Source organism: Dermochelys coriacea, chromosome 3 (genome assembly GCF_009764565.3).
Source record: "Dermochelys coriacea isolate rDerCor1 chromosome 3, rDerCor1.pri.v4, whole genome shotgun sequence".
In the NCBI taxonomy this organism is placed as follows: domain Eukaryota; kingdom Metazoa; phylum Chordata; order Testudines; family Dermochelyidae; genus Dermochelys; species Dermochelys coriacea.
This window is the reverse complement of record NC_050070.1, coordinates 86,546,145-86,560,541: the sequence shown is the minus strand read 5'-3', so window position 1 is coordinate 86,560,541 and position 14,397 is coordinate 86,546,145. Positions and strand designations below refer to the sequence as shown.

General features: G+C 39.9%; 1 protein-coding gene across 4 annotated transcripts in view; it reads left to right on the top strand.

Annotated features, from left to right (window-relative positions):
• Positions 1–14,397, top strand: part of REV3L (REV3 like, DNA directed polymerase zeta catalytic subunit) — a 280,711-nt gene that overhangs the window by 160,976 nt on the left and 105,338 nt on the right. For all 4 annotated transcript variants that reach the window (XM_038395392.2, XM_043510836.1, XM_043510838.1 and 1 more), the window contains 5 exons: positions 7,851–7,945; positions 8,585–8,689; positions 10,369–10,453; positions 10,540–10,688; positions 11,161–11,283. In XM_038395392.2, coding sequence (XP_038251320.1) covers positions 7,851–7,945; positions 8,585–8,689; positions 10,369–10,453; positions 10,540–10,688; positions 11,161–11,283 — 557 coding nt within the window. The remainder of the gene's footprint in view (positions 1–7,850; positions 7,946–8,584; positions 8,690–10,368; positions 10,454–10,539; positions 10,689–11,160; positions 11,284–14,397) is intronic.

Below are 14,397 nucleotides of genomic sequence, written 5' to 3'. Positions count from 1 at the left end.
ATAACTAAAAAGTACAAATGCAAAATAAGATTTAAAGCAATGATGTAAATCAAGGTTTCTTGCTTCCTCATTTAAATCATGATTAAAATCAATGATTTATTCACTCTGATATAAATCATCCATCCTGGTTACACAAGTTATCCTGTTTGTTCTTATAAAAATTGTTTTTTCCAGTCCTCTGGAGCTAGCTCAGTATTCTAAAAATTGTTAAATATCAACATCAATGGATGAGAGCCATAAGAACATATGAATGGCCATACTGGGTCAGACTAAAGGTCCATCCAGCCCAGTATCCAGTCTACCATCAGTGGCCAATGCCAGGTGCCCCATAGAGAGTGAACTTAACAGGTAATGATCAAGTGATCTCTCTCCTGCCATCCATCTCCACCCTCTGACAAACAGAGACGAGGGACACCATTCCTTACCCATCCTGGTTAATAGCCATTAATGGACTTAACCTCCAGGAATTTATCCAGTTATCTTTTAAACCCTGTTATAGTACTAGCCTTCACAACCTCAAGGAATTGGCAAGGAGTTCCACAGGCTGACTGTGTGCTGAGTGAAGAAGAACTTCCTTTTATTTGTTTTAAACCTGCTACCCATTACTTTCATTTGGTGGCCCCTAGTTCTTATATTATGGGAACAAGTAAATAACTTTTCCTTATTCATTTTCTTCACACTACTCATGATTTTATATACCTCTATCATATCCCCCCCTTAGTCTCCTCTTTTCCAAGCTGAAAAGTCCTAGCCTCTTTAATCTTTCCTCATATGGGACCCGTTCCAAACCCCTAATCATTTTAGTTGCCCTTTTCTGAAGGGCATTATATCTTTTTTGAGATGAGGGGACCACATCTGTATGCAGTATTCAAGATGTGGGCGTACCATGGATTTATATTAGGGCAATAAGATATTCTCCATCTTATTCTCTATCCCTTTTTTAATGATTCCTAACATCCCGTTTGCTTTTTTGACTGCCGCTGCACACTGCGTGGACGTCTTCAGACAACTATCCATGATGACTCCAAGATATTTCTCCTGATCAGTTGTAGCTAAATTAGCCCCATCATATTATATGTATAGTTAGGGTTATTCTTTCCAATGTGCATTACTTTACATTTATCCACATTAAACTTCATTTGCCATTTTGCTACCCAATCACTTAGTTTTGTGAGATCTTTTTGAAGTTATTCATAGTCTGCTTTGGTCTTAACTATCTTGAGCAGTTTAGTATCGTCTGCAAACTTTGTCACCTCACTGTTTACCCCTTTCTCCAGATCATTTATGAATAAGTTGAATAGGATTGGTCCTAAGACTGACCCTTGGGGAACACCACTGGTTACCCCCTCCATTCTGAAAATTTACCACTTATTCCTACCTTTTGTTCCCTGTCTTTTAACCAGTTCTCAATCCATGAAAGGATCTTCCCTCTTATCCCATGACAACTTAATTTACATAAGAGCCTTTGGTGAGGGACCTTGTCAAAGGCTTTCTGGAAATCTAAGTACACTATGTCCACTGGATCCCCCTTGTCCACATGTTTGTTGACCCCTTCAAAGAACTCTAATAGATTAGTAAGACATGATCTCCCTTTACAGAAACCATGTTGACTTTTGCGCAACAATTTACGTTCTTCTATGAGTCTGACAATTTTATTCTTTACTATTGTTTCAGCTAATTTGCTCGGTACTGATGTCAGACTTACTGGTCTGTAATTGCCAGGATCACCTCTAGAGCCCTTCTTAAATATTGGCATTACATTAGCTATCTTCCAGTCATTGGGTACAGTAGCTGATTTAAAGGGGAGGTTACAAACCATAGTTAATAGTTCTACAGTTTCACATTTGAATTCTTTCAGAATTTGTGGATGAAAGCCATCTGCTCCCAGTGACTTGTTACTGTTAACTTTCTCAATTAATTCCAAAACCTCCTCTAGTGATACTTCAATCTGTGACAATTCTTCAGATTTGTCACCTACAAAAGATAGCTCAGGTTTGGGAATCTCTCTAACATCCTCAGCCGTGAAGACTGGAGCAAAGAATTCATTTAGCTTCTCTGCAATGACTTCATCGTCTTTAAGTGCTCCTTTTCTATCTCAATCATACAGTGGCCCCACTGGTTGTTTAGCAGACTTCCTGCTTCTGATGTAGTTGAAAAACATTTTGTTATTACCTTTTGAGTTTTTGGCTCGCTGTTCTTCAAACTCCTTTTTGGCTTTTCTTATTACATTTAATTTTGCAGTGTTTATGCTTCTTTCTACTTACCTCACTAGGATTTGACTTCCACTTTTTACAAGATGCTTTTTTATCTCTCACTGCTTCTTTTACATAGTTGTTAAGCCACGGTGGGGCTCTTTTTTAGTTCTTTTACTGTGTTTTTTAATTTGGGGTATAGTCAATTTTTAAAACTCTTGGTGCAAATTAATGGGTTCTGCATATTTCAAAATGTTTAACCTTAGCATTTTCTGTTTAACATGCTTCCTAGTTACTTTTGGAATAGGTAATATTTATCACTGTAAGTTGTGAATATATCATCCAGCCTCTTTCAAAATATGGAACAGTAATATTTATTGATTCTGCCTTTACTACATCATTATGAACTCTGAAGGGCCTTTCCTGCCATTAATCTGAGTTAAGGACAGAGCATCAGTCTTAAATGTGAAATTCCTGTTCTTTCTCTTTAACAGAAATTGTATTAATTATTTTCTTAGAGAGCTATGCTCAAATACCAAGAAGCACTTCTAACCACGTAAAAATTTAATTATATCTGACATAAGATTTAATAGTCAATTTACTGAATTAGTGGTAATGTGATAAACTACCCAGTTTGCTTTACAGTCTAGAGACTGTGTGAGTAACAGGGCTTGAGAATCTTTCAGAAAATGTGCCTGCCCCCTTAAGTGAGCCCCTTAGCATCTTATATTAACATGAACATAAAAATGGCCATATTGGGTCAGACCTGTGTCCATCTAGTCCAGTATCGTGTCTTCCAACAGTGGTGGCCAGTGCCAGATGCTTCAGAGGGAATGAACAGAACAGGGCAATTATCGAGTGATCTATCCCCTGTTGTCCACTCTCACCTTCTGGCAGTCAGAGGCTCAGGGACACCCAGAACATGGGATTGCATTCATTACCAGCCTGGCCAATTGCCATGGATAGACGTATCCTCCATGAACTTATCTAATTCTTTTTTTAACCCAGTTATACTTTTGGCCTTCACAACATCCTCTGGCAACAGGTTGACTATGCATTGTGTGAAAAAGTACTACTTCTTTTGGTTTTAAACCTGCTGCTTGTTAATTTCATTGGGTGACCCCTGGATCATGTGTTATGTGAAGGGGTAAATAACACTTCCCTATTCACTTTCTCCACACCAGTCATGATTTTATAGACCTCTATCATATCCCCCCCTTAGTTGTCTCTTTTCTAAGATGATCAGTCCCAGTCTTTTTAATCTCTCCTCATATCGGAGCTGTCCCTAATAATTTTTGTTGCCCTTTGTACTTTTTCCAATTCTGTGTGCCGTTCTGGTCTTCCATGCTTAAGAAGGATGAATTCAAACTGAAATAGGTACAGAGAAGGGCTGCTAAGATGATCCGAGGAATGGAAAACCTGTCTTTTGAAAGGAGACTCAAAGAGCTTGGCTTGTTTAGCCTAACCAAAAGAAGGCTGGGGGAAGATATAATTGCTCTTTATAAATATATCAGAGGGATAAATACCAGGGAGGGAGAGGAATTATTTAAGCTCAGTACCAATGTGGACACAAGAACAAATGGATATAAACTGGCCATCAGGAAGTTCAGACTTGAAATTAGACAAAGATTTCTAATCATCAGAGGAGTGAAGTTCTGGAACAGTCTCCCAAGGGGAACAGTGGGGGCAAAAGACATATCTGACTTCAAGACTAAGCTTGATAAGTTTATGGAGGGGATGGTATGATGGGATAGCCTAATTTTGGCAATTAATTGGTCTTTGATTATTAATGGTAAATGCCCAACGGCCTATGATGGGATGTTAGATGGGGTGGGATCTGAGTTACTACAGAGAATTCTTTCCTGGGTATCTGGCTGGTGAGTCTTGCCCACATGCTCAGGGTTTAGCTGATCGCTGTATTTGGGGTCAGGAAGGAATTTTCCTTCAGGGTAGATTGGCAGAGGCCATGGGAGTTTTTCGCCTTCCTCTAAAGCATGGGGCACCGGTCACTTGCTGAAGGATTCTCTGCACTTTGAAGTCTTTAAACTACGATTTGAGGACTTCAATAGCTCAGACATAGGTTAGGGGTTTGTTACAGGAGTGGATGGGTGAGATTCTGTGGCCTGCGTTGTGTAGGAGGTCAGACTAGACAATCATAATGGACCCTTCTGACCTTAAAGTCTATGATTCTATAATGTATCTTTTTTGAGGTGGGGCAATCAGAACTATACACAGTATTCAAGTTGTGGGTGTATCATGGATTTATATAGTGGCATTATATTTTGTGTCATCTTATCTGTCACTTTCCTAATAATTCCTACAATTCTCTTCACTTTTTGACTGCCTCTATATTTATGTGGGTCTTTTCAGAAAACTATCCACAATGATCCCATGATCTCTTCCTTGAGTGGTAACAGCTAATTTAGACTCCACCATTTTGTATGTATAGTTGGGATTATGTTTTCCAATGTCCATTTATCAGCATTTAATTTCATCTGCCATTTTGTTGCCCCGTGACCCAGTTTTGAGATCCCTTTGTAACTCTTCTCAGTCACCTTTGGACTTAACTATCTTGAGTAATTTTGTATTGTCTGCCAACTTTGCCACTTTACTGTTTACCCTTTTGTCCAGGTTTCAGAGTAGCAGCCGTCTTAGTCTGTGTCCGCAAAAAGAAAAGGAGTACTTGTGGCACCTTAGAGACTAATACATTTATTTGAGCATAAGCTTTCATCCAGTGTCGTGAGCTGTAGCTCACAAAAGCTTATGCTCAAATAAATGTGTTAGTCTCTAAGGTGCCACAAGTACTCCTTTCCTTTTGTCCAGATCCTTTATGAATATGTTGAACAGCACTGGTCCAAGTACAGATCATTGGATGACTACACTATTTACCTCTCTCCACTGAGAAAATGGAACAATTATTCCTACCCTTTGTTTCCTATCTTTTAACCAGTTATTGATCCATGAGAGGACCTTCCCTCTTATTCCATGACTGCTTACTTTGCTTAAGAGCATTTGATGAGGGATATTTCTATAGCTAATTATAGAGCAAGCCTGATAAGAAGAGCAGTATGGTGTATTTTGCCTTAATAAAAATGTTGATGACTACTATACGTAGTTTTGAGAGGTTTATGTGCACAATGGTGTGTGTAGGATTGCATATATAAAATGTGGAATTGGGGGATAATTTGAAAATCAGAGTTACAACATCGCAGAACAGGTAGGGGAGATAATTTAACAATTATTTTTGACCCTTCTATTAACAGCAATGAACCTAATGAAAACAGACCCCTTTTGATGCTGGCAATATGACAACCAAGTGTCTCCCTCTCTCCTACTTTTTAAAATAGTTTAACAATCAGAAGAACTTTAATCATTTGATTGGAATACTACACTCTTTTTCTTTGATGTTTAAACCATTGTTAATGAAAGAATAAATTGGTTTTCAATCACTGATGCTAGGTCTGGGTATGTCACAAATTAAGTATGCAGTCTCCCCTCAGTCCTCTTCATTTTGTTAAACTTGTACCAAATGTATTAATACCAAGCCACTTGACTGTTCCATTTGATTTACAAAGTTCTGAAAAGACTTATAGTCCTGATGTACTTACTAAATTCATAATTGAATTTAAAAATGCAGTGGGGAAAACATTAATCTTGAATACTATGGTGTAACTAGTTAATTAGCATCCATAATAGCCCCATAAGAAAAGAGAATGATACTAACTGGTACTCATATCAGCATGACAAACTTTTAGATACAGTGTTGCAAATTCATTTATATTTCATTGTAAAGGATAGCAAAATTAATGAAGGGAAAATGTTATCGTTACTTTTATCTTCAACATTATAGCATTGTTTAAATGACGAAATCAGCAATTATGCTGAGGTCTGATGTGGATCTGAAGTGTGGAGGTCATCCTTTTTAGCACCATCAGGAATTCATCATTTGAAACAAGAAGTTACAGACCTGCAACTTGTGTTTGACTCTGTCTATTTCAAGAACACTTCTGTAATTCCTAGATAAACTTCTCATATAGCTGAAATCTCAAATGTTTCTTTAAGTAACTGTAGTTTCTACTAAAAGATATATGGAAGTGAATTTGTGGTTATTTGGAAAGCTATTCATGCTTGGGATGTTCTCTTTTTATATTACTACCAAAGCAGAAACTCTTCTTCTGTCTCTCTTTCAAATCTATTTGTAGTTACTTATTGTATGTTCTTTTTAAATTAAAAAAAACGGAAGTTATGCATTTCTTCCAAGTGATAGGATATAATGTTGTCATGTGCATAATGGTGAACAGTCTGTATTAAGGGTCACTTTCTAGGTTCCTGTCCACAGTGTATTTGGCTTTAAATGCTTAGAACTGTTGTCTGGCTCATACCAAGAGTAAAGACTGTAATATATTATTAAGGGAATATTCCATTTTTCAGATGAGCTGTTTAACATACATCTTTACGTCAATTAGAGAAGAGTTGAAGAGAGTTCCAGGATATTTCCCCCCAAAAAGGAAATAAGTGATATTTTAACCAAGATTATTTGTCCATAAGAGGAATATAGGTGACAGTGCTAAAGTGGCTATAGCTTCCCGCCTGTTTGTTATATAAATAGTACTCTACATCAAAACAGCCCTCCCAAAGCAAGATATTTGGTTTCCAATGCTTTTATTATAGGAACTACTGCTTAATGATTACTGTTGCCTCTGTAATCATTGTGCAACTGATAACAAATTCATGGATTAGGTATTCCAAAGCAGTACATAAAGTGTGTAGAAGTGCTATTTCTGGGTCCCAGTTCTGCTGGCACAAAACAGATGTGTAGCTTTTCTCAAGAAAATTAGACCAAATAGCAGCCAATGACAAGTTCACATTTTGATAACCTTCAGCTAATTTCACGGACTTCCCATTTTCTCTCCTCAAACTTTTTCCTGCCTCCTAAGAAAAAGAACATATTACAGTCTTTGCCATTTGGAGCAGCAAAGCTTGTTTGTTTGGTTTTTTTTTTTTTTTTTACTTGCAAGCCTTGCTTTTTTGGGCCTTGTACTCATTTTTTTGGGGTGAAGAGGTAGCATGAGCTCACAGTACAAGAAGAGAGGGCAAAAAGTTGCACTGGTTTAGAAGCACCTTCAGTCTACATTAGCAGACTCCCTGTGCTGTGGCTCAAGCCTGCATTCGGAGGTGACTTCTGACGACATGTCAAAGCACTGGGCCATAACTTTCATGCCCTTCACCTCGGAGCTTGCACTTTGGGGGACTTAGTGGAATCTGCATCCCAGAAAGGAATTAGCAGTAAGAATATTCTCCTATTAAAAGCAAATTCTATTCAAATGTGTATCCTGTTATTTTCACATTTGAAATCCATTTAAAAGTATCCCTGCCACAGTATTTCAAAAATGGCATCTTTGCTTCCTTCCTCCACTTTCTCCCCAAAAAAATGACCTTGATATTTGGAGTTCTGAATGTATCCAAATAAGAAAAAGGTATATTTTTGTTGAATTAAAAACTGATAGTGAATGGCAATAGTAACTGATAGTTATGTGGACTGAATTAGCATAGTAATTTTTTCCCTGCAAGTATTAAGGAAAGAGTTATTTTAAAAATTTCACAAGAAAAATCATTATAAAATTAACCCATCTGACTATGATATTTATTTCACTGCAGCTCTTTAATATTAGATGGTGTTGAACCACAGAGTACCTGCGAATTGGAGGTGGATGCAGTAGCTGCTGATATTTTAAATCGATTGGATGTTGAAGGTGAATTGCTAATTATTCTGTATGTAATGCTCTTCAGGGCAGGGATTTATATTGTCATATTATAATGCCTAGCACAATGAAGCCTAAACCCTGATTTCAGCATCTGATATACTGCATACAATATAAATAATAAGGCACTCAGATACTCTAGTGATGGAGTAAAAAACTCTATGATAAACAAGAACTATAAAATGGAAATTGGAGAGAGGAGAAAGCAGCTGATTAGAAGAATAGCCAAGCATCACAGGAACAACAGAGAATCTCAGCAATGGAGCTCAGGAGGCTTTTTTGGCCTGTTAAGAAAAAGATGTAAAATTTTAGTTATTTTGGTTCTTCCACATCTTGCTTAATGAACACTGAATTAACATTGGCATGGGTGCCAAAAGAAGCTATACTTTTGTCCACACAACTAAGTAGTAAGAGTCTTCAAAAGCAAGGGTTACTGCGGAATAAATAGAGGAATTATGCCAGAACTTTGCATTACACCAGTATGTTTAGGCAAGGTATGACTTGCAATGAACAGCAGTGGATTGATGTGGCAAAAGCTATTAGTGGAAAAATATGCTGTTGTCAGACTTATTAAAATAATTTGTTTCTTCACCCTGACAACCTTTTTATGATGTATTCTGGCATATTTAGCCCAGATTGGCAGGAACCCTGGTTTGCAAGCTATATGGGAAGATGAAAAGCAGCGCCGGAGAGAGAAGAATGAATCTTCTCAGATTAGTCCATCTGATTCACAAGGTAAATGAAGTGTACAGTGATGTGCAGTTTGTCTATAGAACATTTTTATAGGAGAGGTGAGTAGGATACAGAGCTGAAGTTAATGTATTAAGTTTCAGGTTTTTTGAGATTTATTGTTTTTATTTTTATTGAAAGAGCATTATCCAATGTTTGTATTTTATTTTTATTTTAATATATGAAAATTTGATTCAAAATCATATTAATTAACAGAATATATTATACACAACACAGGTAGTTGCCTGTGCTTTGTATAATAAAGTTAAGGTTGCCTGACACTTTCCATTATAATACTCTATATTCAGTTGCTTATAAGTTTGTCAGACTTAGTCCATTTGGACTGATGTTAGGGTGTCTGCCTAAGACTGATTTTTCTTTTTTGGTGAAGTTTCAGTTAAAACAGTGTAGTTATTTCTCAAAAGGTTAGGAGAAAAATACATTGTTTTGGTCATGTTAAAAATTTATTGCACAGGGAAAACTGTACTCTTGGAACTAATCAGGGTTGTGTAGTCAATGAGACTGTTCTCTGTAGGACCCACCTCATTTGTTGGAGAGGTTTGGAAATGTTTGGTGAATGACGTAGGAGACTTCAAGAAGAAAAAGGATTGTCTCATGATTTAGGGAGCTTAATGCTGCCCTGGAGAAATACCTGCCTCTGTCACATAGTGCCTATGTGATAATGTGCAAGTCACATACATGAAAATTTTCATAGGTGGCCATTAACTGTTTCTCTCATATTCTGGGTGCCTAACTTCAGACATGTAGGGTCCAATTTGCAGAGCTGTTGAGTATTCACAGCTGCAACTGAGGTCAGTGGGAGTTGTTCTCTAGACATATAAAGTACTATATAAAGGTAAGTACTTAGAAAAATCAAGGAGCTTCCCCTCATGCAGACCCTGGCTGACTCCTAGCCTCTCCCATTCAGTCAGGCATATCTGTCCCTGCTCCCCCATGTGTCCTTCACCTCCTGTCCACGTGTCCCTGCACCCCCACTCAGACACCCACTCCCCATCCGCATTTGGCCCTGCACCCCTTCCACCTGTCCCCTTGTGTCTCTGTGCCCCACTCAGCCACCCCCTTGTCCCTATGTGACCCTGCACCCTCTCCCCCATCACCAGGTGGCCCTGCACGTCCCTCCCCTCATAGTCCTGTGCCTCCACTCCCATTCAGCCCCTGCCCCACTAGCCCTTATGAGCCCCTGTCTGACTCCCCAGCTGTCTGTTTCACCATAGCCCTCATCTCCTGACCTGGCCCAACAGGCGCTGTGAAGAAGGCAGGCACTTTCTTTTTCCTGGCTGGCTGGGAGCTGCTTCTCTGGTCTAGCGCCCCAACACCCTGTGGTGGGAAAAAGGTGGAACTGCAGCAACTTTCTGGAAGAAACTTTTTTCTGCACAAAAAATTTAAAAATATGCACTGCTCATTAATTATGCACATGCGCAGTGGTGCAGAATTCCCCCAGGAATAATAGCTGCATTGGTAATGATTGTACTGTCTTTCTTTGGTTTCTGATCACAGTTGTCACACTCAAATTTGAACTGGTTTTAAGCAAATATATTTTTTCAAAAGATTAGTGAGTTGCTAATGTAAGCGATCATCCTAGCAGTCATACACAAGTCACTTTGTGTTGCTAGATCAGAATAAAAGCTCCAAATAACAAAACTTTTTTTTTTTAAATCTTAAAGATCGTGGATTTGTGCCAACAACAGAGAGTGAAAAAATCTTTCAAAAGAGACTTAAGGAAATCCTGAAGCAAAATGACTTCTCTGTGTAAGTGGTCAGCCATTTCCCATGATTTATAACCTTTTGTGCTAACCTGAATAGTCATTTTTAAAGATTTTTTTTTAATTAAATAGAACTTTGTCAGGATCAGTGGACTACAGTAATGGATCAGAAGAGTTCTCTGCTGAGTTAACACTACATTCGGAAATACTTTCTCCTAAAGCAGTTCCATGTTCACCAGCCAATATGGTGGAAGTGCACAAAGATAAGAAGCTGAACACAGGTGAATATTTTCAGTGACATTACTTTTTGGGACCAAGCCTTACACATTCACATACTTAGGCCATTGGAACTAATTGCATGAATAAGTTAAGCAGGATTTGGCTCTTTGTTATAGACTGCCTGAACTAAACAGTACCTTTGCCCTCACTTTAGCTCCTTGTAATGCCAGTAAAGTAAACCCTTCACCAGGAGTTCTTAGGGGCCTACCCTTTGTGCTACCTGAGCAGTGCAAAGAATGTGAAGCAAGTCACAACATCTGGCCCAATACATGCAGGATTTTCACCACCACAAAGACATTTTGTGGATCAAAATGTTCATAGTCAATAGAACCACAGAAGCTTTTTTAGAAGTCTTATAAAATAATTTATAAATACTGAAATGTTTAATAGCACAAACTAATTTTTAGAAATTGTTTTGCTTTCATATTGAAACAGTGATGTATATTACTCCAAGTTTTGTCTAATTTTTTAAAGAAACTAATAGGGATACTAATAAAGAGGAGGATGCGCTTATTAACGAAGAAGCGATTTTAAACATCATGGAAAATAGTCAGAGTTTTCATCCGTCTCAGAGACTGAATCAGACTGCTGTTTTCAGTGAGTATAACCACGACATAAATAATACATTCTTTGCTACTGGGCAACAGTTGCATTCCCTTAGTGTATTTAGTTCTGTATCAAACCCAGAGGAAGGCACACTCCCTGCCCCAAGGAGTTTGCAGTTTAGAAGGTTGCCTTCCAGTGTCACCTTCTATAATCTCTCACCAATCCAGCTGGTTTGTAAAGACTGTTCTGCTGCTGCTGCTTCCTTTCTAATCCAAGCTGTCATCTTCCAGGTCAACCAACTAGAGGTGCTGGGAGGAGTTCCTGTTCCATATGTCTCTAGGAGGTGTAGAGATGCTTAAGGAGATTCTGGAGTCCCAAAATTTGGGTTAGAGAGGAGGGGGTCTGGCTGGCTTGTTCTCTCCCCTGCCTATATTGCTTCCACTGTTCTCAGCTCTCTTCCTCTGGGTTTGGGGTGAGAGAGAACTCTCATAGGCTGGCTTTAACAAACCAGCTCCATAGAGGTATGTGGGGATGGGAAGAATTTTTCCCCAAGATAGGTGGATACAAAAGGATCTTGATAAATTAGAGGAATTTGAATTGAAATCAACAAGATGAAATTCAATATAGACATCTGCAAAGTACTGAGCTTAAGAAGGAGATCAAATGCGCAGCTACAAATAATAGGGAATAACTGGCTAGATGTTAGTACTGCTGAAAAGGATCTAGTGGATCACAAATTGAATATGAGTAGAGCCGTACCAAGTTCAGGGTCCATTTTTGTCAATTTCATGGTCAGGATTTTTAAAATAGTAAATTTCATAATTTCAGCTACTTAAATCTGAAATTTCAAGGTATTGTACTTGCAGGGATCCTGACCCAAAAAGGAGCTGGGGGGGGGGGGGTCACAAGGTTATTGTAGGCGGGACTGTGGTACTGCTACCCATAATTCTGCGGTGGTGGTGGTGCTGTCTTCAGAGCTGGGCAGCTGCATAGCGGTGGCTGCTGTTTGGGAGCCCAGCTCTGAAGGCAGAACTACCGCCAGCAGCAGCGCGGAAGGAAGGAAGGATGGCATGGTACAGTATTGCCACCTTTACTTCTGTGCTGCTGTTGGCAGGGCGCTGCCTTCAGAGCTGGGCACCTGCTCAACAGCCGCTGCTCTCTGGTCGCCCAGCTATGAAAGCAACGCATAAGTAAGGGTGGCAATACTGTTTCACCCCTTCTCCCCCTCCCCCCCAAATCTTGCGGCCCCCACCCCCCTCCCTGCAACTCCCTTTTGGGTCAGGGCCCCCATTTTGAGAAACTCTGGTCTCCTCCGTGAAATCTGTATAGTACAGGTTAAAAGCACACAAAAGACTAGATTTCATGGTCTGTGATGCGTTTTTCATGGCTGAGAATTTGGTAGGGCCCTATGTATAACACTGGCCACAGAATTTTACCCAGTAATTTCTGCATCATTCCCATAACTTCTGATTAAACTAGAGCATGATGAAAGGAGGAATCTTTAACTGCCCGTGTATTAGGGTCTCTAAATCGTTAATAGTGGGCAAACCAGATTTCACAGTCTGTGACGCGTTTTTCGTGGCCATGGATTTGGTAGGGCCCTAAATGTGAGTCAACAAAGTGGTGCAGCTGCAAAAAAGGCTAAGGCTATGTCTAGGCTGCAGAGTTTTGTCGCCAAAAGTTATGCCACTTTAATTAAAGCGCTTTAATTAAACTACTGTTGCATGTCCACGCTATGCTCCTTGTGTCAGCAGAGTGCATCCACACTAGCAGCTTGTGCATTGACACAGAGAGCAGTGCATTGTGGGTTTTCCACTGTGCAATTGGCTGCAGGATGCTTTGGGAAGGGTTTGCAATGCCTCATGGGGCAGGTTCACTGTCACATGATGCAGGTGTCTCAATCCCATTGTTCCATGGGCATCCTACTAGATTGCCAACCACTTTTCAGCTGAAGCGGGGAGGGGTGAGTGGGGGCAGAGCATATGACGGGGAGTGTGTGGAGTGGGAGAGACAGAGTATGTGTTGGGGGAGTGTGTGGGTAGGGTGTATGTGTGAGAGAGAGAGAGAGAGAGAGTGTGTGTATGTTGGGGGAGAGTGTGTGTGTGTTGGCATGCTGTGTCAGCCGCTGAAAGCAACCAGTTCTGTGGCAGGGAGAAGGGGACACAGCGGACATCAGCCTTCACCTCCCTCCCTGGGTCTGCACAGCACAGCAGTCTCTCACGCACACAGACCTGCCCCTGCCTGCCTGCCTCTGTGTGCCTAGTGCAGGAGACAACAACATTCCACATTAATGATTTGCTCTTTTTTCTGGGAGCAGAGCAGCATGCTGAGCTGTCAGAACTTCCTAGAGCTTTGAAAAGGGAGGGGCATATGCCTGCAGGGCAGATGAGTTCAAAACAGTGAGCAGAGCAGTGGCGGGCATTGTGTGATACTGGGGGAGCGTTTACATTCTCTTTGGGATGAACAGCAACGTTTACACTGACACTTCGTCATTTTAACTTTGCTGTAAAAAAACGCTGTCTCTCATCAAGGTGGTTTTATTTTGTCGCCAAAACTGAAGAGTTTTGTCTCCAAAAGTGGGCATTGCAGTGTGTACACCTCCGCTGTTTTGCCACCAGAGGCTGCCTTTTGCCGACAAAACTCTGCAGTGTAGACAAAGCCTAATATTCTGGGGTGTATTTCTAAGACATTAGAAGGGAATTGTTTGACTGTATTTGACACTAGTGAAGCCTCTGCTGGAGTATTGTGTCCAGTTCTGGGTGCCACACTTTAAGGAAGATGTAAACAAATTGGAGAGAGTTCAGAGGAGAGCAACAAAAATGAGGAAAAGTTTAGAAAACTTGATCTATGAGGAAAGGCTAGGGAAAAAACCTGGGTATGTATAGTCTAGAGAAATGAAGACTGAGTGGGGACCTGATAACAGTCTTCAGGTATGTTAAGAGCTGTTAGAGCATGATGATCAATTGTTTTCCATGTCCATTGAAGGTAGTACAAGAAGCAATGGTCTTAATCTGCAGCACTTTTTTAACTATAAGGATAGTTAAGTATTTGAAATAGGTTACCAAGAGAGGTTGAAGAATCCCTATCATTGAAGGCTTTTAAGGACAGGTTAGACAAGCACCTGTCAGGTATGGTCTCAGTATACTTCGTCCTGCCACATTATGG